This window comes from Felis catus, chromosome E3 (genome assembly GCF_018350175.1).
Source record: "Felis catus isolate Fca126 chromosome E3, F.catus_Fca126_mat1.0, whole genome shotgun sequence".
Classification (NCBI taxonomy): domain Eukaryota; kingdom Metazoa; phylum Chordata; class Mammalia; order Carnivora; family Felidae; genus Felis; species Felis catus.
Window position 1 is genome coordinate 40,306,619 of NC_058383.1, and position 21,232 is coordinate 40,327,850.

The 21,232-nt window shown below is 67.9% G+C and overlaps 1 protein-coding gene across 4 annotated transcripts in view; it reads right to left on the reverse strand.

Annotated features, from left to right (window-relative positions):
• CACNA1H (calcium voltage-gated channel subunit alpha1 H) overlaps positions 1-21,232 on the reverse strand; it is a 62,353-nt gene continuing 41,121 nt past the window's right edge. For 3 of the 4 annotated variants that reach the window (XM_045047488.1, XM_045047487.1, XM_023246207.2), the window contains 27 exons: positions 20,230-21,010; positions 18,781-19,223; positions 17,391-17,542; positions 16,288-16,473; positions 15,557-15,674; positions 15,229-15,384; positions 14,926-15,016; positions 14,577-14,785; positions 12,349-12,759; positions 11,695-11,795; positions 11,410-11,533; positions 11,264-11,332; positions 10,985-11,169; positions 10,644-10,770; positions 10,274-10,399; positions 9,960-10,049; positions 9,536-9,728; positions 9,020-9,037; positions 7,476-7,627; positions 6,576-6,685; positions 6,264-6,397; positions 5,973-6,043; positions 4,257-4,335; positions 3,042-3,163; positions 2,531-2,933; positions 2,269-2,441; positions 1-1,712 (listed from right to left, as the gene is read on the reverse strand). In XM_045047488.1, coding sequence (XP_044903423.1) covers positions 711-1,712; positions 2,269-2,441; positions 2,531-2,933; positions 3,042-3,163; positions 4,257-4,335; positions 5,973-6,043; positions 6,264-6,397; positions 6,576-6,685; positions 7,476-7,627; positions 9,020-9,037; positions 9,536-9,728; positions 9,960-10,049; positions 10,274-10,399; positions 10,644-10,770; positions 10,985-11,169; positions 11,264-11,332; positions 11,410-11,533; positions 11,695-11,795; positions 12,349-12,759; positions 14,577-14,785; positions 14,926-15,016; positions 15,229-15,384; positions 15,557-15,674; positions 16,288-16,473; positions 17,391-17,542; positions 18,781-19,223; positions 20,230-21,010 — 5,826 coding nt within the window. In that variant the 3' untranslated portion in view covers positions 1-710. The remainder of the gene's footprint in view (positions 1,713-2,268; positions 2,442-2,530; positions 2,934-3,041; positions 3,164-4,256; positions 4,336-5,972; positions 6,044-6,263; positions 6,398-6,575; positions 6,686-7,475; positions 7,628-9,019; positions 9,038-9,535; positions 9,729-9,959; positions 10,050-10,273; positions 10,400-10,643; positions 10,771-10,984; positions 11,170-11,263; positions 11,333-11,409; positions 11,534-11,694; positions 11,796-12,348; positions 12,760-14,576; positions 14,786-14,925; positions 15,017-15,228; positions 15,385-15,556; positions 15,675-16,287; positions 16,474-17,390; positions 17,543-18,780; positions 19,224-20,229; positions 21,011-21,232) is intronic. The other variant, XM_023246208.2, reaches the window with a different exon arrangement.

Below are 21,232 nucleotides of genomic sequence, written 5' to 3' on the forward strand. Positions count from 1 at the left end.
TCAGATTATTGCAACGTTTAACCTGAATTTGTAAAAGAAACGTCCGCGAACCGCAGGGGCTTTGCTGCAACCTCCCAGCCCGGGCGGGGCCGCCAGCAGAGGCGCCGGCTTATTGCATGGACCCCACTCCCTGGGGACGCGAGCGTGCCTCGATCGCCCCAACACAGATGCTGGGCAGCGGGCCCAGGAGCGGAGGCGGACAGAGGGGGACGAGGAGGGGGGACAAACAGGTGAGGACTCAGACCGTGAGCAACAGTGAAGCGTGGCCGTGGTGGCCTCGGGGACCGAGCTGCCACCAACCAGAGCACAGGTGGCCCCGAGCACGTGTTCCCTAGAAAAGTAAGTGGGTGTGAGGACGGGGCTCTGCTGGGCAGCCTCCGACTTCCTCTTTTTGGTCGTTTTCTGGTCTTTGTCCCAGGGATGCAGCGGTCGCGAGGGGACCGCTGACCAGGCCTCAGACCGCCTTGGCGGAGCTGGGAAAACCCAAACCCGAGCGCGCCGGCCGGAGGCTCCCAGGCCGACGGCTACCCCCTGTTCTGCTTCGTCCAGACCCGGCGTCTGCCTCCCTCTCCCTGGGCGGACGGCCTCCCGGGCTCCTCTGCCTCGGCAGGGCCCGAGCTGGGGTCCACGCGCAGCCCTGCCCGGGGCCACCACCCTGCCGGGTGCGCCCCAACCCCAGTGCTAAAACCTGTGTGGCACCGTGCCCTCAGCTACACGGGCTTGTCTACGTGGTCACCCGGGATGGGGGTGGCCGGGGGGGACCCCGCTTTCTTTGGGGGGCTCTGGAGGACTTTGAGGTGCAGCCCCCGTCCCTTCTCTGGGGGGTCGCTGGAGAGCACGGGAGGCTCTGTTTTGTGGGCTTCAGGAGGCACTGTGGCCCCCGAAAGGGAAGCTCTGGGTTCAGGGGCCACGCTGTGGCCGCTGTCCGCAAACAGGTCTCCGCCAGGGCCCCCCACGTCCAGCGGCTCAAAGGCGAAGCTGGGGACGGTGAGGTGCTCTGCGCGGCAGGCCGCCTGTGCGCGCCGCTCCCCCTTGGCGGCCGCGTCCGCCCCCGCCCCCTCCACGGGCTCCAGGGAGTCCCTGTGTGGCGTGGCCTCACAGGACGGGGTTCGCCGTCTCAGAGTGCCGCTGCCCTCTGCTGCCGGGGGCCGCGCGGTGCCCTCGTCCTCTGCAGGGGGGTCGACGGAGATGCAGGGGGGGCTCATCTTCTTCTTCCTGCGGGCCCCCGAGGGGGGCTCCGCCTCCGGGACCCGGGCCTTCACCTCCCGGACCTCCGAGCGGCCGTCCCCTCCTCCCTGCTCCGCCGAGGGCCGCCTCTGCTCATCCGCCTGGCCCGGCTGCCCCCGGAAGCCCTGGGCTTCGACGCCGCAGAACCCGTGCAGGTCCGGCTCACCGCCCGCTCCCGGGGCATCGGGGGAGGCCGAGGGGCTCTGCGCCGAGCTGGTGATGTGGCTGACCTCCTCGTCAGCAGGGTCCGGGGCCTCGGCCTCCTCCCCTCCTGGGGCCGGCGGCCTACCGGAGACGCAGCGCTGCCCAAAAGTGTGCTTGCGGGCGCGGACACTGGCGGGCCTCGGGGAACGGGGTGGGGACCGTACGGAGGTCCCCAGGGACGCCTGCCTCACGGGGGTCTTCCCGCCGGGCTCCGTCCAGCCTGGGCCACCATCCCTGGGGCCGGCCATCTGCCCTTCCAGGGAGCTGGTGCGCACGGCCTCCTGCGAGGATACGGGGTCAGGTGACCAAGGAGGACGGGCAGGACCCAGGCAGCAGCCAGAGGCGCGGGAACCCCCACCCCATCCGCAGAGTAGGACCGAAACTCCCCAGGGCAAGCGGACACGCCGTCCCCCGGCCCCACCTATGCAGAACGCACCGCTCGTGCTGGGGGCACAGCGAGGACAGAGGACTAAGGACCTGAACTCCCATGGGCAGAGCCTGCTGTGGCCCAGGAGGCCCCGCTGGGCACAGAGCCCCCACCCTGCACAGTGCCAGCAGGGCCCGGAAGCCCAAGCACAGGGCACGTGGCAGAGAGAGGATCTGAGACCGCGGCAGGCGGAGAGTGGTCTCAGGGTACGGGCGAGGCTCAGGGGTGCTGCGCTGCACGGGACTGAGACTAGTGCCCGAGGAGACACGGTTCCTGGGCCCTGTACGTTGTCCCAGACTGCAGGGACGTGCCCCCCTCCCCTGGTGTCCCCGCCACTCATCTTTCAAACGGGAGGGAACCACGGTGGGGCCCCCAGGCCTGGGCCGCGGGACTCGGAGGGCTTCTCCTACCTGTCTGCGGAGCAGTCGGCTGAGGCTGGGGGAGTGGGTTGCGCCCCGAGGGGACAGGGCACCGAGGGTGTCGGTGTCCCTGGCTGGGGATGGTGCGGCCGAAGAGACCCGGAGGGAGGTGCAGGGCTCCTCGGGCAGGGAGTGTGCAGAGGTGGACAGACCCAGGGCAGGACCTGGGGCAGGAAGGTGAGAACGCTGCAGCCTCGGCCACCTGGCGGAGGCCCGGCCGCCCCCTCCCACCGGCCGCCTCCAGGGGCCTCACCCGAGCAGGTTTCCGCATCCGATTCCGGCAGCGGGCGAGGGTGTGGGGCGGAGGCGGGCGCCACGGGCCGGAACATGTAGCTGTCGTTGGGCAGGGACAGCATCCGGGACACAGACACCTTGCGCACGACCAGGAGGCCGGGGGCGTCCGGGCTCTGCGGGGCCGCGGGCCTGGGGCGGGCGGGGGGGCCTTGCGCCACCTCCAGCTCCAGCTCGGCGTCCAGCTCGGCGTCCTCGCGGGCCTCCTTGTTGCTCTCCTCCAAGTGCTTCATGAGCACGGCCACCACCACGTTGACCAGCACGAACTGTGCCACCAGCACGAAGGTGACGAAGTAGATGGGGGAGATGGCTGGCAGGTACGTGAGGCAGTGCTTGTCCTCGCGGGCGCACTCCCGCAGCGTGTCCTGCGGAGGCAGAGCAGGCGACTGCGGGGCGCCCCGCCCCCCGCCCCCCCACCCCCTCCCCGCCCTGCGCCCTGGGCGCCCCGCCCCCCACGACGGCTCAGGCGCTACCTTCATGATCCCGTTCCAGTTGTCCCCCGTGGACACGCGGAACAGCGTGAGGAAAGCCATGCCGAAGTTGGAGAAGGTGGCATGCCGGCTCAGGCCCTCGCAGGGGTTGTCGTCACTGCACTCTGCCGGGGAGACCCTCGCTCGGTCAGCCCGAGGGCTCTGCAGGGCGGTGTATACCCTGGGCCCCGAGGCCACACAGGGCCACGCCGGACCCAACCGAGAGCCCCGCCCTCCCCCAGGGAGCAGGTGGTGCTGTCTCGGGGAAAAGGACCCACGTGTAGCTCGGGGGCCCTGGCAGGTGGGTGCTGGCCTCTGTGGGGGCCGTGCCCTTTCAAGGCCGGGGGAGGGGAACAGGGCTGCCTGGAGCCCCACCCTGACATGTGAGACTTTCCAGGCGGACGTGGTCTCTGTGGGTACACAGGCCAAGCCCTCCGTGGCAGCCGGTTCTGGCTGAGCCCCAGCAGAGGGCACCCCTGCTCCCCAGGCCTGCCTCTCAGGTCAGCATGCCCTAGGGCCCCAGGGCCAGGACGGACACGGCTGCCTTGTCGTGGGGCATAGGAAGCACCCCGAATAGGGGGCTGGGGGCTGGGGCACCAGCTGCCGAGTCCCAGGATCCCCTCTGGGCAGACCCTGAGCTGTGACAGCCACCTCTGCCGCCTTATAGACAAGTCCGCGCTGGCGGCTGCCGGCAGCCACTAAGCACTCAGTGACATCGGGTGTTTTTGAGGAGATCCCAAGGGACTGGGCTGTCCTGGAAAGTCCCCACCTGCTCCCTGCCCACGCTGGCCAGAGCCTCGGGCCTGGGAGGTGGAAAGAATCCCCGGTGACCGTTAAAAAGGACACGGGGCAGCGTTTGTATCCCAGGGACCACAAGAAGCAGGGAGACGGGTGCATGTGCCTCGAATGCGTATCTGCACGCGCACACTTCCTCACGCTCACGTGTGGCCCTGTCCTCCTGGCTAGGCGTGAACACGTGTGTATCCGTGCACGTCTGTGTGTGCATGCGTGTCAGGGGACTGGCACCACACTCCTGCGAATGCGCGGATGCCCCCGTGTGAGGCCGATGCACGGGCGGGTCTTGGGCAGTGAGGGCCGATGGGGGCGGCGGCTGGGTGAGGACACAGATGGGGCAGGAGGCGGGTGGCCGGTGTCTGCCGGGCGGGCACCCGGTGCCCGGGGGGCCGCATGCGTGTGGGCGAGGCTGCGCACACTCACCGAGCCTCCCAAACAGCTCCACCCCCAGGGCAGCATAGATAAAAAACAGGAGCATGAAAAGTAGGCCGAGGTTCCCTACCTACACGAAGAGAGAAGCAGAGTGAGGTCAGGGGCGGCCTCAGCCCCCACCCGCTGGGCTCTCGGCGCCCCACCTCGCCGCCCTCACCCACACTCCTGGCCAGGCTCCCGACACTGCCTTCGAGCCCTGTTCTCCACCCGTCCCTTCAGGCCCTGGAGCTCCGTGGCCCCCGGGGGCCCCTCCGCCAGCACCCCCACCTCGGTCCCTCCTCGGTTCAGTTCCTCGCACCCACCCTGCACCCCGGGCCCCACCGCCCCCTGCTCCTCTGCTCCTCAGAGCCCCAGGCCACCTCCAGCCTCAGCGACCCCACTGGGGGCTAGCTACGCAGACCTAGGGCGTCCTGCCCCCTGCCCAGCCCTGGCACATGCCGCATCCGGCAGGGCGCCCTGGCGTCCCGTGACCCGTGCCGCTCCTTCTCTAGCACCCGTCCCCCTGACTCCTCCACCCCTTCCCCCCATCACTCCTGCTGGCACGGGCCTCAGGGGCCGCAGAGGGGACAGGAGGGGGCTGGCCGAAGGTGGGAGGGGGTGTGTGGTGTGCAGATGGCTGGAGAGGAGGGGCTGTGGGGGTGAGTGAGCGGCTGGATGGGAACGCGCTGGGCTAGCAGACGGGACAGCTGGCTGGGAGAGCTGGACGTGGACAGAAGGACCCAGGGGTGGACGGACAGCTGGTGGAAAGAGCTGGATGTATGGAAAGAAGGACACAGGGGTGGACGGACAGATAGCTGGTGGGAGGGCTAGAGACGGACAGAAGGGACACAGGGGTGGACGGACAGGTAGCTGGTGGGAGGGCTGGAGATGGACAGAAGGACCCAGGGGTGGACGGACAGGTAGCTGGTGGGAGGGCTGGAGATGGACAGAAGGACCCAGGGGTGGACGGACAGGTAGCTGGTGGGAGGGCTGGAGATGGACAGAAGGACCCAGGGGTGGACGGACAGATAGCTGGTGGGAGGGCTAGAGATGGACAGAAGGGACACAGGGGTGGACGGACAGGTAGCTGGTGGGAGGGCTGCAAATGGACAGAAGGACACAGGTGGAGAGGACACGGATGGACAGATGGACGGACAATTGGTAGGAGAGTTCGATTAATGGACAAAAAGACACAGGGGTGGACGGATGGATGGACGGCTGGCGGAGAGTTGGATGTATGGACAGAAGGACATGGGTGGATGGACAGACGGACAGCTGGTGGAGAGTTGGATGTATGGAGAGAAAGACACGGATGGACAGACGGATGGATGGCTGGTGGAGAGGTGGACATACGGACAGAAGGACACAGGGGTGGACAGACGCGCTGGGTGCAGTCCTCTGAACTCAGACAAGTCCTTCTGGTCCACATCCTCTGCCCACTGCATCCAGAATCGGACTGGGGGAGGTGCACCCTGGTCTCCAGTCTTTCCCAGAGGAACCGAGGCCCAGAGAGACACAGCCCTCCTCTCTGCCAGCACAGCAGAGGCGTTCCCTGCACACGTGGGGCGGTTACCGTGGCTTTTGCAAGACCGATGACCGTGTTAGCGAATGAATCGCATCGAGTGAGGCCCCCCCCCGGTGCGTCTCGTGGTCTTGGGGGCGGCTGTAATGCCCACCTCGGGGCCGTGAAGCGGACCCGGGCCCCGGGTCGAGGAGCTGCTGACCTACCTGGGGCAGGGCTTGAACCACCGTGTCCAGCAGGGCCCGCATGCCTGTGGCCATCTTGAGCAGTTTCAGCACTAGGGCCAGGAGCCGAGCATCAGTGGGGGGCGTGGGGCCTGGGCCAGTCTGACCCTCCCCTGCTGCCGGAGACCCCGGGGCCACCCCCATCCCTTACGCTCCCCAGCCCCCAGACCGAGCCCAGGGGGACGCCGCAGGGTGAGCCGAGGAAGGATGCTGGGCCCGGGGCCGCGGAGGCCACGAGCAGGGGTCCCCGGGCGGGACAGGCGGGCGGCCTACCGCGGGCGATGCGGAGCACGCGCATGATGCGGATGATGGTGGGGTTGATGGGCAGGGCCGCGTTCATCTCGATCTCCTCCAGCGTGATGCCCATGATGGACAGCAGCACTATGGCCAGGTCCAGCTGGTTCCACCTGGGGCAGGAGGCGGGCGGGCTCAGGGCCTCCTTCCGGCGCCCCGGCTGCGTCCCACACCGCTACTCGGCAGGACCGCGTCGTCGGGCCTCCGGCCGGGACCACGGGGTGCAGGGCTGTGGCTCTCACCGGCCCGTGCCCCAAGGGTCCTCCAGGCCCCGGGGCCCGCCCCACACACCTGTCCTTGAAGAACCTCCGGAACCCAAAAGCCACCAGCTTCAGCACGGCCTCAAAGACAAAGACGATGGTGAACACGTAGTTGCAGTACTTCAGGGCCTCGTCCAGCGACTGTGAAGAGAGCGTCAGGCTGCAGGGCCAGTCCGAGGTGCCTGTGTGCCAGCCCCATCCCCCTCCGCACCAGCAGACCCTCGTCCCTCGGGCCTGGCCAACAAGCCCTCGTATGCAGGGCAGTGCCTGGTCTGGCGGCGTGGACAGCCTCTGGGCCGAGGGCACCGGTCCCTCCCAAGCCCAGACCCCTGGCCCAGCCTCAAGTGGACCCCTGCCCACATCCCAGGACGTGGCCATGCCACACCCGGCGGGGCTTCAAGGAAAGCCACGGAGGTTCAGGGTGGGAGGCTCTGTTGTTCTCGTCCCTTCCTCTGAAGGAGAAAGAGGGATGTCCTTTCTTTGATGAAATGGGGACGCAGACCAGATCAGGGCAAAATAAAAAGCCGACTGCCTTCCCCCTGCCCGTCCCCTGCCCAGCTGATGCCTGGGCAGCTGGATGTTCCCACAGACAGCACTACTGGGGGGGGGGCCCTCCTCGTTCGCAGATGGCACCATGGAGGTAGAGGGGGAGGGCCGCCCAGGGCACACGGCCCGAGGAGGTTCAACCAGTTCTAAAACAAGGAAAACAAGGACACTTTGCTCAAACCATAGCTTCACGTACCCCACCACCCCCGCGAGGGCTTGGGAAAGTCCGCAGACGTGGGACCCCCGCCCCCGGCTCCGACCAGGTCCACCCCGCTGAGCGTCAGACCCCACCAACGGCCCTCCCAGGGCTTGCGTCCTCGCCACTGGTCCTGCGGACGGCGGTGGGGAGCGGGGGGAGCGGGAGTCTCCAGGCACTGAGCCCCACCTTGGGCTGGTTGTAGTGCTCCATGGACATGGTGATGACATTGACCCCGATGATGAAGGTGATGAAGAGGTCAAGGTAGTGGCTGGTGCACAGCGAGTGGATGGACCGGCGGGTGGGCGAGTAGTCCGCATAGTAGGGCCGGCGCTGGGCCTCTGCAGGGAGAGGGTGCCGTGAGCTGGGGCAGGGGGCTGCCTGCGCCCCGCGGCACCAAGTGGCCCCCGTTCGTCTGCTCGGAAGCTGCGGTGTGCAAGCTGCTGGGGAAGGGCCTTGGGCTCAGACACGGGGGTTTGCGCGAGCCTGGGGGAGAGTTTCTCCCCAGAAAGGGGGCACCATTTGGGGCATGAAGTGGCTCCTGCTGCCGGCTGGAACCACGGGAGGGGAGGCCCGGGGGACTGGGTCTCAGGAGCATGTCGCCCATCTGATCAGGGGGCCCCAACCCCAGGGCAGGGCCTAGGAGTGGGCCTGGCAGCCGAGACCCCACCTGGGCCCTGCCCTGGGGCCCCGCTCAGTCCCCACCCTGCCGGGGGCTCCCAAGCCGGGCTTCGTCGTCGGCCCTCCTGGGCTGACAAACACCAGTGCAAACGCCCTGACGAGGAAGCCTGAGCAGACAAGGGCCTTCCCGGGCGGCAGGGTCAGTCCATCCCCGACCCCAGCCGCCACAGGGCAGGCTGGCCTACCCCCTGCGCTCTCTCTCTCTCTCTCGTTCCGGGCATGAGCTGGCCCCGGTCACCAGGCCCAGAGTCCCTCCCTCCTCGTCCTCCAAGGGGCCAGTGGCCACCGCCTGCTGTCTGGGCTCTGCCGGACCTCTGGTCCATCTGAGGTTGACGGCCACGACCTGGGGCGGGGGTCATGCGTCCTCCAACGGTTCTGCCTGCACTAAATGCTGCCTGCAGTCACCCCGTTAGAGCTTATCGGTGTCGGCTGAGCACCAAGTGAAAGCACAGCTGCCCCCACCGCACACAGACACACTCCTGGGCCACAGCACCCTGCACAGGCGTGGCCAGGGTGGCAAGAGCTATGGTGGCCCGAGCCAGAAGGCCCAGGGCCTGGGAGAGCAGGGGCTGCTGGGAGCCGACCCCTCCCCGGGACCCTCATGCTCCCTGGGCTGGCGTGCAGTCACTAGAGAGCTCGGCTCAGCTCACAAAGCCAAAGATGCAAACAGCCGGGCGGGGCAGGCCAGTGCCGGGGACGGGGAGCGGCCACAGATTGGCAGGTGCCCCAGGACGCAGCAGAGCTCCAGCCATGCAGGCAGCCAGGTGGAGGGACGAACCCAAGCTTGGAGACGGCAACACGGACACCAGGCAGGTGAGCCAGCGGATCCTCCCTCCCGCTGATGCCTGGCGCCCACCCCCCAGCCATCCTGGGCCCACCCCGCGATGGACCCCAGCAGGCCCGGCACCAGCCTGCAACGTCCACCCGTCCTCATGGCAGCAACGGAGCCCGGAGCCCGGAGCAACGGAGCAATGGAGCAAGGCCAGCCCGTAGCCCCGTGCACTGGCTGGCCGAAGCGGGGGGCTAAGACATGCAGGGCGGGGGGCAGATACCTGGGCTGGGGAAGGTGCCTGGAAAGACAAGGAGATGGTCTGAGCTGGCCTCGGGGGGTGGGGCATGGACACTCCACACGGGGCGGGGCAGGTGGGGACACTCAGCAGGCCCCCTCCTGCAAGAAGCCCTCCTTGCTCCCGAGCTGGCTGGGACTCCCCTAAGACCCTGTCTGACTGACGGCTTCGCTCGCTCTTCCCTCGGGAAACGGACCTGCCCCTGTGGCGACGGGCGCTGGAAACCGGGGGTCTCGCTCGTGTCCTGTGCCCCTTGGGAGAAGACCCCCGCGCCACCTGTCCCCGGCGCCCTCCCCTGTCCTGGCCCCTCCTTGGGGGGGGGGGGGTGGGGCCCGGCCCCCACGCAGGCCCAGGACGAGGCGGGGCACTCCGGTCCCGCCGCGGAGAAGCTGCTGGGGCCCGCGTGGGAGGGAGACCCGGCCGGAGCCGTTCCGCAGTCCCACGGGCACGGGGCTCCCGCGGGTGGAAGGGGCCGACCCACCGCCACCCGGAGCGCCTTACTCCGGCGTTTCCTCTCCAGGCGCCGCTGCCGCTTCTCCTCGCGCCGCCGCGCCTCCTCGGCCTCCTGGTGCTGCCGGCACTTGTGGAAGTTCTCCACCACGACGCCCACGAACATGTTGAGCACGAAGAAGCTGACGATGAGCAGGAAGGAGATGAAGTAGAGCAGCATCCACGGGTTGTGGTTGGGCACCGGCTGCGGCACACAAGTGACACGTGGGTCCCCGTCCTCCAGAGGGCACCTGTCCCCAGGACGGCCCACGCACGGCAGGATCCGAGACGGGGCTGCCTGGGAGAGCTCTGGCCCCACACGGCCGCGAGTTCTGAGGCCAAAGGCGGCCTCTTGGGGTCAGGTTGCCCGAGACGACCCAGAAGGCACGGAGAAGTGGGTCCCGGGAGGCCGGGGCTGCCCCCCCGCCCCCCGCACCTGCTGATCTATGCCCACGGCGTCCAGCCCGTCATACATAATGTTCACCCAGCCGTCCTTGGAGGAGAGCACGAACAGGGACATCAGCGCCTGTGGGGCCGGAGCAAGGGTGGTCACCACAGCCCTGCCTTCACCCCGAGACACCCGAGGGACCACACGACCCCCCGCTGATGGTCTGCGGCTCACAGACCTGACCGTGACTGCCGTCCGTCTGGGGTTTCCGTTTTTCCCAGAAGGAGGAGGGCAGCCTGCACCCGCTGCCTGCACCCCATCCCTGCCCTGCCCATCCCCCACCAGAGCCCCGCCCCGCCCACCTGGCCTAGGTTGTCGAAGTTGTACTTTCGCCGCACCCAGCGGTAGCGCGCCGCCCGGCACTCGGCCTTGGTGGAGATGTTCCTGGTATCGGCGCCTTCGCAGTAATAAAACTTCCCCTTGAAGAGCTGACCAGGGCGTCGGGGTCATCCGGAGGGCCCCGCCCTCCTGGCTCCCAAGGCGGCTGGGACTTCCCTAAGACCCTGACTCTGATGGCTTCGCCCGCTCTTCCCACAGGGTCGGAACTCACGGGGGTGGACCCATGAGTCCACCAGACCCGCCCCGCACAGCCCTCCTGGGGCTGCAAGGCTGCTGCTGACCACAGACCACTGTCCCACGGCTGGGACACCCACGGGCAAGCAGGGTGCGCACCTGCACCCCCAGGATGCCGAAGATGATGAAGAAGGCACAGCAGATGAGGACGATGTTCCCAATGGGCCTGAGCGACGATATCAGAGTCTCCACCACCAGCTTGAGGCCTGGAGCACGGCTGATGACCCTGGACGCAGAGCAGGGACCCATCCTTGAACCCAGCCCCCAACCCCCATCCCCCATGCCCCCCTCCCTCCCGCTTACCTGACTCCAGGACCCGCCCCTCCACAACCCCACCCCCACCTGGCAAAGGCCCCGCCCCTTCCCCCACTCCTCCTCTCCCTGCCTCCTCCTTGACTCCAGGCCCCACCCCTCCCTGGCTCGGCCGAGGCCCCGCCCACCTCAGAGGCCGCAGCGTCCTTAGCAGGCGCAGCACTCGCAGGATGCCCAGGATCTTGGCGCCACCGGCGGAGGCCATGGCTACCACGATGTCGACCAGGGACACCAGGACCAGCAGCCCGTCCAGCACATTCCAGCTGCTCTGCAGGTAGGCGTGATCGCCGGAAACCAGGCCCAGGGCCACCACCTGGGAGGCGCAGAGGAGGAGCCCAGGTGGGGGGCACATTCAATTGGGGGCTGGGACAAGTACAGAAACTGGACACTGCTGGGCCCGCTGGTACCTTCACCATCATCTCAGCCACAAAAATCGCCGTGAAGATGTAGTTGGAGACGCTGAGGAAGACACGCTCCTGCAAGGACAGGCTGGTGAGAGGGGCCGGCAGCGCTCAGCCGCGCCCCCACCCCCCGGGCCAGAAGGGCGCCTCACGGTGCTGCTGGGGTCGATGTCAGGCCTTTCCAGGGCGATGGTGATGCAGTTGAGGAAGATGAACGCCAGGACGACGTGATCGAACATCTTGTGGGCGATGATCTTCCGGCAGGAGACCCGGAACCTGGGCGGTTGGGCACGTGAGGCAGCGTGACCCGCTCCAGGGACAGCGTGGCTGCTACAGCCCCAGAGAAAACAGCTCCGGGGCGCAAGAGACCCCGAGGCCCAGGGAGGCTCACTGCGTACCCAGGGGGCGGAGTCAGCCCCTCGCCGCGTGCCCCTCACCTGTTCTGCGGGGAGAAGAGGTACAGGGCCCAGGGCTCCCGGCTCCGACACCACGCGGGCTTGTAGGGCTCCAGCACCTTGCGCAGGCGCAGGCAGCAGCTCTGGGGGCAGAGGACGCAGGTCCTCAGGGCCCCTCCCAGCCTGCCCCCGCCCCCCACCGCGGGCCCTCCCACACTCAGGGCCCGCCTCCTCCTTAGGCCCAGCCCCATCTTTCTGTCTCTGGGGTCCCAGCAGTTCCAGCCTGGTCCTCCCCACCCACTGACAGAGACCCCCGCTGGGAGTGCAGGGGACCCCTCCCCCAGCTGGCTCCCATCCTGCAGAACCGCCCTGAAAAGGGCCTCACTGAGAAGGTGGCCGTGCCCTCTACATCTGAGGAGCTGCCTGCCAGGGGCTGACCCTCTCAGGGCTCGGAACCACCCCTCAGGTGGGCGCAGGGTGGAGCCCGGGGCCAATCTGCTCCAGGGCTCCGGGTGGATGAGCTGAGGCCGTGTCCCCGGCATCAAGGGCCGCTCAGCCTGTCCTGCTCTCCCCACCCACTTGTCTTGGGACACCAGGAGACCCCAAGAGTGACGTGGGGCCTGGGTCCCCGCCTCAGGCTCTGCTTTGGGGAACAAACCCAAACAGGAGGGAGGTGTGGAGGACGGCCCCACTCACGTTCTCCACGTCGTCATCATACTCGGCCGAGTCCTCCTTGTGGCTGTCGATGCGCAGAAAGAACTCGCTGGGCAGGGCGAGCACCTGCCCGTTGCAGTCGTGCAACTTGCTGGGCAGCAGCGCGGCTGGCCGTGGGGGCCGCAGGTCCAGCGTGCTGCGGTGGTCCAGGGACTCGGCACGGCGCAGCGGGACGGTACGCGTCCCCGGCGAGGCCCCCGCCCCCGGCCTGCCGTCCTCCGCCTCCTCGTCCGTGCTCCCCTTGCCCTCCCCGGACAGCAGCGACTCCCGCTCCCCGCACTGGCTCCGGCGCTTGAGGCTGGGTGCGCGGCCCAGGCTGTTCCAGCTCGAGCGCCGGCTGCTCCAGGCACTGTTGGGGCCCCAGTGGGCACAGGGCGAGCTTCGGAGGCTGGACTGTGTGTGGGGGGGGGGGGGGTGAGGAGTGAGCAGGGCCAGCCCCCCGCCGAGACGTCCCAGGCCCTGGGCACCTGGCCACAGGGGCTTTTCCTGACCAGCTGCATTACTACTAACCCTGCTGGCAGCATCCATCTGTGGATCACCTCCTATAATGCGCACACAACCCTACCAGCGAGCAGACTGCTTTTTCAGTGGTCTGCCTGTGGCACAAAGCCGGTCAACGAAGAGTCTGAAACAGCCAGTGAGTGTTGGGAGTGCTGAGTTGGGCTGGGGCTGGGGCTGGGGCTGAGTTGGGGCTGGGATGGGGCTGAGCTAGACTGAGGCTGGGACTCGGGGTTGGGGTGGGGCTGAGCTGGGGCTGGGGCCAGGGCTGAGGTGGGCCTGAGCTGGGGCTGGGGCCAGGGCTGGGCTGGGGCTCGGGCTAGGGCTGGGTTGGGGCTGAGCTGGGCTGAGGCTCCGGCTGGGGCTGGGCAGAGGCTGGAGCTAGGGCTAGGGCTGGGGCTGGGGCTGGGTTGGGGTTGGGGCTGAGGCTGGAGCTCAGGCTGGGGTCAGGGCCGGGGCTGGGCTGGGGCTGAGCTGGGGCTGAGTTGGGGCTGGAACTTGAGCTGAGCTGGGTTGAGGCTGGAGCTGGGGCTGAGGCCGGGGCTTGCACTTGGGCCCGTTTGGGGCTGAGGCTGGGTTGGGGCTGGGATGGGGCTGGGTTGGGGTTGGGGCTGAGGCTGGGGCTGAGCTGGGCTGAGGCTGGGGCTGGGGCTGGGGCTGGGACCAGGGCTGGGGCTGTGTTGGGGCTGAATTGGGGCTGAGTTGGGGCTGGAGCTTGGGCTGAGCTTGGGCTGACCCGGGCTGAGGCTGGGGTCAGGCTGGAGCCAGGGCCGGGGCGGGGCTTGGCTGGGGCTGGGTTGGGTTGGGACTCGGCAACTTTGACCGTTCTGGCCTGGAGAGCAGGTAGTGGTGCTTATCAACAAGCCTGGCACCAGCACTGGGCCAGACATCCTCAGACACTGGTAGGGCTGATGGGTGGGCCCTCAAATCAGCTAACTGGCCACCGTTGGACTTGCACAACTGTTGAGTTGCTGTCTCAGAAGAGACAAGGTTTTGCCTCTGCATCCTCGCCCTCTCTGCTGTTACTCACTTGTACCTCCCAGGGCCAGCACGAGGCTGCCTGTCCCCTTCCCTAGGTCCCCAGCATCCAGGCTGGATGAATCAGGCAGCTATGCTGCTGCTCGGCTGAGCGCTTCTCGGTGATGGCCACACTACGTCCCATCTTCCTGCTCTGCCTGGACTTTCCTGCGTGTACACGCCCCGCCCACCCCTGGCTTCCCCTCGGCGGCTAGCTTCTCCCACTCTGCCCCCTCTACCCGCCCCTCCCCCGCCTTCTGGAAGCAGGGTGGACTGTGTCTGCTGGGGCGGCGTTTCCTGGGTTTGCATGGGGAGCCCCCGCCCAGCTTCTATCATGTGTCCCCCCCACCCCCTGGCTTCTGTCATGTGTCCCCTCCCTGCTGTCCCTTTCTTTTGCCCTCCCAAAGTATGTCCTGTGCTCTACCGGCTTTTATCTTTCACTTCGGTCGGGAACATGAACTGCCGAGGAGAAAGGGATCGCCATGCGCTCCCACATGTGCTCCGCTCACGCTCTGTCTGCAAGAGCTGCGGCTCTGGCTCCACGTACGGGAAAACGGAGCGCCTGTCTCCTCCGCTCAGGGATGGGGACCCACGGGGTGGGACTGTGGCGCGTGCAGGACCCACACTCATACTGGGAAGGGCCCCAAGGACCCGCGTGGGTGAAGCCTGGAGCCGGGGCAGGGGAGGGTCCCTACCAGTGACTTCTGGTCGCCCAGCTGGGGGTCCACAGAGCTGCTGCTGCCACGCCTCGACTCCAGGAGGCCGGGGACCGGGTCCAGGTGTGGGGAGCTCTTGGGGGTGGGCATGGGCGTGGCCGCTGTGCGCATGATGAGGGGAGGGGGCAGGCTGCCTCGGCCCTCCAGGTGCCCGTTGGGGGTCACTGCCAGTGGGTACATCTTCACCTCTGCAGACAGGAGGCGGGGATTTGCACCTGCAGAGTTTCCAGGAAGCGAACGTGCCCCCTAGAACTTGCCCACGGGAGCCCGTGCTAGGCCAGGATGGGGTGAATGGCACCCCCTCGACTCCCATGGTGCAAACGCTCACCCGTGGCCCGGGCGTCTGGAAACTTGTCAAAGTCCTCCTCCAAGTGGGCGGATGTCTTGTCCTCGTCCGTGTCGGATCTGTTGGCGTCACCCTGTGCCCGCAGACAGAAGACACACGTGAGGCTCCCCCGGGACAGGAACCATCTGCATCAAACACCCCCACGCAGGCCTCCTCCCTGGGCTAGGCTGGCGTGGAGGTGGGCGTAGCCGGGAGGGCTCGGCCCGAGATTACTGCCAAGGGTAGGTGTGGTGGCCAAACGACACTCGCTCTCCATGTCTGTCTGGTGGGATTCCCGCCCCTCACCTCTGCCTGAAAGCCCTCCACCAGGATGGCCACCAGGAGGTTGAAGAGTACATAGTTGCCGAAGGTCATCAGTGCCACGAAGTAGAGGGCCGCCCAGGAGGAGGTGGAGGCCATGCCGTTGTAGAGGACAACGTTCCAGTCCTCCTGGGTGAGGATCTGCGGAGAGGGGCCGGTTGGGGCTGGAGATGCCGGGGAGCCCTGGGGGGCAGCTTCAGCTCACTGGCCTCAGACAGACCAAGGCACATGCTGGGGCTGCCCCGAGCAGGGCAGGGGGTTCTCCCGGGGACCACCGTTCCCGTCAGGGGATGCCTGCCCACCCCGGCTGTACCTGGAACACGGTGACGATGGCCCACAGCAGGGAGTCAAAGTTCTTCCTGTCGGGGACCGTGTCTCCGGTGTCTGTTGTCAGGCTGAACTTGCACCCAAAGAGGTGCATGCCCAGGATGCTAAGGGCAGGACAGGATGGCAGGGAGGCGGGAAGCAGGTGAGCAGGTGCAGCGCCACGTGGCCATCCCTGCCCCCAGGGGTTGCCCTCCCACGCCTTCCCCATTGGCCTGGTCCCCAGCTTCCTGCTTTACAGGGGCCTCCCTGCCGGTGCCCATGGCCTAGCCACCTCCATCCTACAGGTGGGAAGACAGAGACCGGGGTGGGAGGAACCGGGGCCTGTCTCGCTCAGCCTGCCTGGGCTGTTCTCTGCCCCAGCCCATCCTTGAGGCTCGACCCCACGCCAGGCTGGCACACAGTGGGTGCTCAGCACATAGCAGGTGAAGGCTGCCCCCACTCCTTCCCTGATTTCCTTGGGGCACAGATCCTCATCCATCCATCTGGGGGTCCTGCCCATCCCATCCCCCCACCCGGCTGCAAGCCTGCAGAGCAGAGCCCACTCTGGGGTCCCACAGGGCCTGCCAGCACACGGAGGGCCAGCCAATGAAGTCTGAACACAGAACCAGTGACGGAGCCTCCACAAACGGGGCAGAGCAGTGGGCGGAGCGGTGGGCGGGCCGTGCCCTAACCACGTAGCCCCGCGGGGGGAGGACGGCTCCTGGGCAGCCGGCCCACCTGAAGATGAAGATGAAGAGCATAAGCAACATGCAGAAGGTGGCCACGTTGTCCATGGTCTTCATGAGCACCACCAGCTGGCGCCGCAGCGCGGGCATGAAGCGCACCAGCTTGAGCACCCGCAGCAGCCGGAAGGTTCGCAGCACCGACAGGCCGCCATCCGCCTGCCCGACGATCTCCCAGACGCTGCGGGGCCGGGCCGCGGGTCAGGAGGGGCCCCGCCCCCGCCACGCCCCTGGCCCCGCCCCCCAGCGCCCCGCCCCCTCCTCACGAAGACCACGCCCACGCCCCCCTCCCTGGGGACCCCACACACACACACACACACACACACACACACACACACACACACCCTGCCACACCCCCGACCCCTACTCTTCCCAAAGCAGGAATGCCAGCCCGGGAGCCTCAGTGGCTGAGGAGAAGTTAAGCTGTGTCAAGGCGACTAGAGCCCCGCGGTGGGGGGGGGGGGGGGGGGGGGGGTGTGCGATTCACCATCTAAATAGCTGCTGTCGCTGGTGGCTGCCGGCCTCCAGCAGCCGCCAGAACTTGGGCTCTGCTCTGGTCAGAAACTTCTCCATCCGGGGCCCTTTCCCCATCCTGTGCCTCTCACAGCGAGCTCTGTGTACCTCGTCTGCTCCCACTCAACCCTGTCCCCGCCAGGGGGGACCCCCTTGACTCCCGAAGGCCCTGCTTCCTCCTGGGGGAGACAGGTATCCCCAGATTCTCCCACTCCTTCCCGTGTTGACGCCACGCAGCAGATATCCCAGAGGAAAGCTGGCCTTCCTTGCAGGCACGGAGCCCTGAGTGGACTCCAGCCAGGAGGCGGAAGGGCCGCCGAATGTCTACGCTGTCCCCACAGGGAACGGCTCCACCACATTCTGGAAACGTTCTGAAACGCGGTGGACTGCGTGCAGCTGGCAGCGCCAGTAGGAAGGGACCTGGTCCCAGGGAGGGGACGCCGCCCTGCCCACGATGTGTGACTCTGTACAGCCTGCCAGAAACACTGCCAGCAAGCCCTCTCCCTCCGACTGGGGCTCTGCTCTCGGGGCGGGGCGGGGGTGCGGTCCCGGGCCCCGTGGCCCAGGCAGGAGACAGGGGACCACCTGATGACCACGATGATGCCGTCGAAGATGTTGTAGGGGTTCCGGATGTAGCCCAGCGGGCCACAGGCCAGCAGCTTCAGCAGCATCTCCAGGGCGAACACACTGGTGAACACGATGTTGCTGATCTCCAGGGCGTTGGTCAGCTCGTCAGGCTGCGGGCAGTGGGGAGGCCGTCACGCCCCACCCACGGCTCCCACCCCTCCGAGGCAGGAGGGCTCCCTGCCCCCAGGAATCCGAGCGCGGGTTCAACTACACTGGTGCAGCGGCTTGGAAGCAACCCGACTGGCTGCCCTCTGGAGGAGGAAGCAGATCCCAGCCTGCCTGGCCCTCCCACCCTGATCGTCTCTGGCTCCCCTAGGCCCTGCCAGCATGTCTGAGACCGGAGCAAATGGAGGCCACAGAAACGTGGGGACACCAGCTTCAGGGTAGGCGTGGGGGACCTGCCTTGCATCTGCTTCCCTGGCGTCTGGGGGCCTTGCATACCCCTTCTTGCTGGCAGGAGGTTCCAGAGGTCTTCTTACTGGGGACCTGCTGACTTCTCTGTGTGTGTGCCTGAGCTAATCTATACGTTCCCACGCATGTGAGCACGCCTGTGCACACACGACACATGCCTATACACGTGTTCCCATCTGCACGGGTGGGTCTTACACGTCCACGTGCACTCACGTGACCACACACACCGGCGTGTGCACGTGTCCACGTGTGCAGAGGCTCTTCCTTACCAAGGAGTCCCCTGAAATCTGCTCACGTCCCTGTCCTTGGCTCCCACCCTCCCGAAAAGAGCCTCCCCACACGGGGCCTGGGGAAAGCCACCAATGCTCGGGTTTTCCCTAAATCCTCCAGAACGAGAAAAGCCGTGTAAACCCCTGGAAAAGCCCGAAGGATAGGACACGAGGAACTCCATTTGGTCACCCCGAGGGAACCAGCCTGGTCCCTAGAGAGGACGCCTTCTCCCTCCCAGACCCAGCTGCCGCCCTTCCTGCGGAGGCCCCGGTCCAGGGCGGGGGGTGAGGAGGGCTTCCACGGCTGCTGGGGGGCCAGACAACCCCACCACGGGCTCCCAAGGGCCATTCCACACTGGCCTCCCGTGGCCACGACGAGCATCCCAGCGGGCCTGGCTCCCGGAAGGGGAGCCCTGATCTGTGAGAGCTGAGCCCATCCTCAGAAGAGCCACCAGGTGGCCTGGGGAACGCCCTTGGTCTCTGCTAGGTCTGTGGTGCTCTCCGCGGACCCCAGATGGGTAGAAGCTCCACACGGGAGGCACGGCGCGTGTCCGCGCTCACTCGATGAGGACCCAGTCCCAGAAGGGGACAGGAGCGTTTGTCAAGCGACTGAGCAGCCACCGTCCCTGGCCCCGCCCCCACCCTCAGGTGGGCCCGCGGCCACCTGCCTGCTCGTGGTACTCGACGCCCATGCTCAGCGTGTTGGTGAGGATGGCCACCATGATGCCGCGGTTGAAGTACTTGCTGTCCACGATCCGGCGCAGTTTGCCACCGAAGGCGGCCCAGACGCGGCCCGGCCCGCCCTGCTCGCCCGGGGCCGCCCGCCGCCGCGCCCGCTGCCGCGAGCTGCCCTGGCCTGGCGCGTCGGCCGCCGCGGGGGGCCGCATGGGGTCACGGCGGTCCCCGTGCCGCACGTCCTGCGTGAACTCGTAGACCCCGTTGCCTTCCGAGCCCCCGCTCTCGGAGTCACTGAGCTCGAAGTCAGGGTCCTCCGGCGCGCTGGCACAGTACGGGCAGCTCTTCAGTTCACAGGTCAGCGTGCCCGCCTGGGGGCTGGGCAAGGGGCAGGGCACGCTCAGGCCCGACAGGCGGCTGGGGGCCCGGCCCACTCCTGCGGGGGGGAAGGACACGGGCCGGGTCAGGCTGCCGGGCCGCCCCTGCGGCGGCCTCCGCGGGGTGAACGGCGCACGCGCGCACGCCCGGGTGCACGCACGCGCACCCCGCACTCGCTCCGCCCACACCCAAGGGTAGGGGTTCGAAGGAGCAGAGCGGCCGATCGGCCCCACCGCCACGCCACCCACGCAAACAGAACGCGAGCCACGGTCTCGGACTTCGCGAGGCGTAATTCATTGCAGTGTCCCAAGTCACTGCTATCTGAACCTCCGTCACTCTGACACAGAAGAGTCACAACAGTCGCCGAGGAGCCGTGACACCGCTCTCCTGTGCTGAGTCTCTGGGACCCAGGGCGGGCTTCACCCCTTCACCCTGCAGCTTCCACCGCAGCTCACACTCCCGGGAGGCACCCGGCGGCCCTGCCCTGCCTGCTCCGGATGCGCCGTGGCCCGCACCCTGCACGCACCCCCTGGGAAGGCCCTGCAGTCTGCAGGGGACCTGCTGTCCCTCCACCTGCCTATCCGAGGTGGGTGCCGCGGAGCTCCAGTGGGGAGGGACCGTGAGCGTGTCGGGGGACATCCCCGCGCCCTCGGGGGCTCCGTGATCTCTCCCTCCCTCCCCCTGTCCCAGCACCCCCACCTAGAAGGGGACCAGACACTCTTCCAAAGTGGTCAGTCCTAGACATGGGCAGGTGGTCCCTCCTGGGGCCGGGGGGGGGGGGGGTGGGGGGCAAAAGGACACAGGCTTCAGGTTTGACGGGTTCTGTCAGCCTCAAATTCTCATACCCTCGTGGGCAAATGCTTGTGTGGCGCTTGCACTGAGGCTACGTGGGGCTCGCTCTAGACCAGGTGCTGTCCCCCTGCCACCGGTCGTGTCACGGCCCAAGGGGCCCGGGGCCTCCCCGGGGAGCACACGGGCAGGGCAGATGTGAGAGTCCCGCCTCCTCTCGGCTCACCGGGCCCAGGTCCCCCCTCCTCCCCACGGGCCGGCCCCGGGGTCCTTACCGTGCTCCCCAACCAGATGCTGGATCTTCTCATAGGGATCAGGGCCCCTCAGGCTCAGGGGGCTGTGCTCTCCGGCGCCCGGAGGCCCGCCGGCCCGCTTCCCCTTGGGCCCGAGGCCGGTGCCGCCTCTGTTGCCGCCCACCGACGAGGGCAGGATGGTGGGGTAGTTCATGGCCCCCAGCCCCGCGGCCGGCTTGAGGCTGGCGGCGGCCGCGGCCGCGGTGTGCGCCACCCGGGCCCTCTCCTGCGGCCCCTCCACGTGGCAGTCCGCGTGGTACACGCTGTGCACTGACTCGGCATCGGGGGGCCCGCGGCCCGGCGAGGGCGGCGACGGCAGCGCCCCGGCCCGCACCAGCCTGGTGTCCTCGGGGCCGGGCCGGCGCGGGCTGCCGTGGCTGAAATGGTAGTGGTGGTGGTGGTGGTGGTGGTGGTGGTAGACCAGGTGATGGACGGAGGCCGCGTGCCTGCCCGCGCGCCGCGGCCGGCGCCCGGGACCCTGGCCGTGCAGGGCGCCGCCGGGGTCCACCTTCTGGCGCCAACGGCTCTGCCAGCGGGCGTACAGGCGCAGGCCGCGCCTCTTGACCTTGCGGCAGATGTGGCCCACGTACTTGAGCAGCTCCTCGTAGCAGCTGCCGGGCTCCGAGAAGCTGGCCAGCGTGCTGTCGTTGGACAGGTAGCGTGCGCGCTGCTCCCGCATGAGCTGGTTCTCCCGCTGCTTGGTCTCCGAGAACTGCGTGGCGATCACCACCAGGCACAGGTTGATCATGAAGAAGGAGCCCACCTGCGGCAGGCGGGCAGGGGTGAGCCTCCTGTGGCCCGGCCGCTGACCCAGGCCGTGGGGGAGGGGGTCACGGGCTGTCGGGGTCGGGCGGGGCGCCCCTACGACAGAGACCGAGCCCCGGGGGGAGACGCCGGAGAGCCACCGCATGGTGGCCGAGGACCCAGCTGTGAGTGAGGCTGGTGGGCGCGCCCCAGGACGGGTGGGGTCCTTGCTGATGCGACG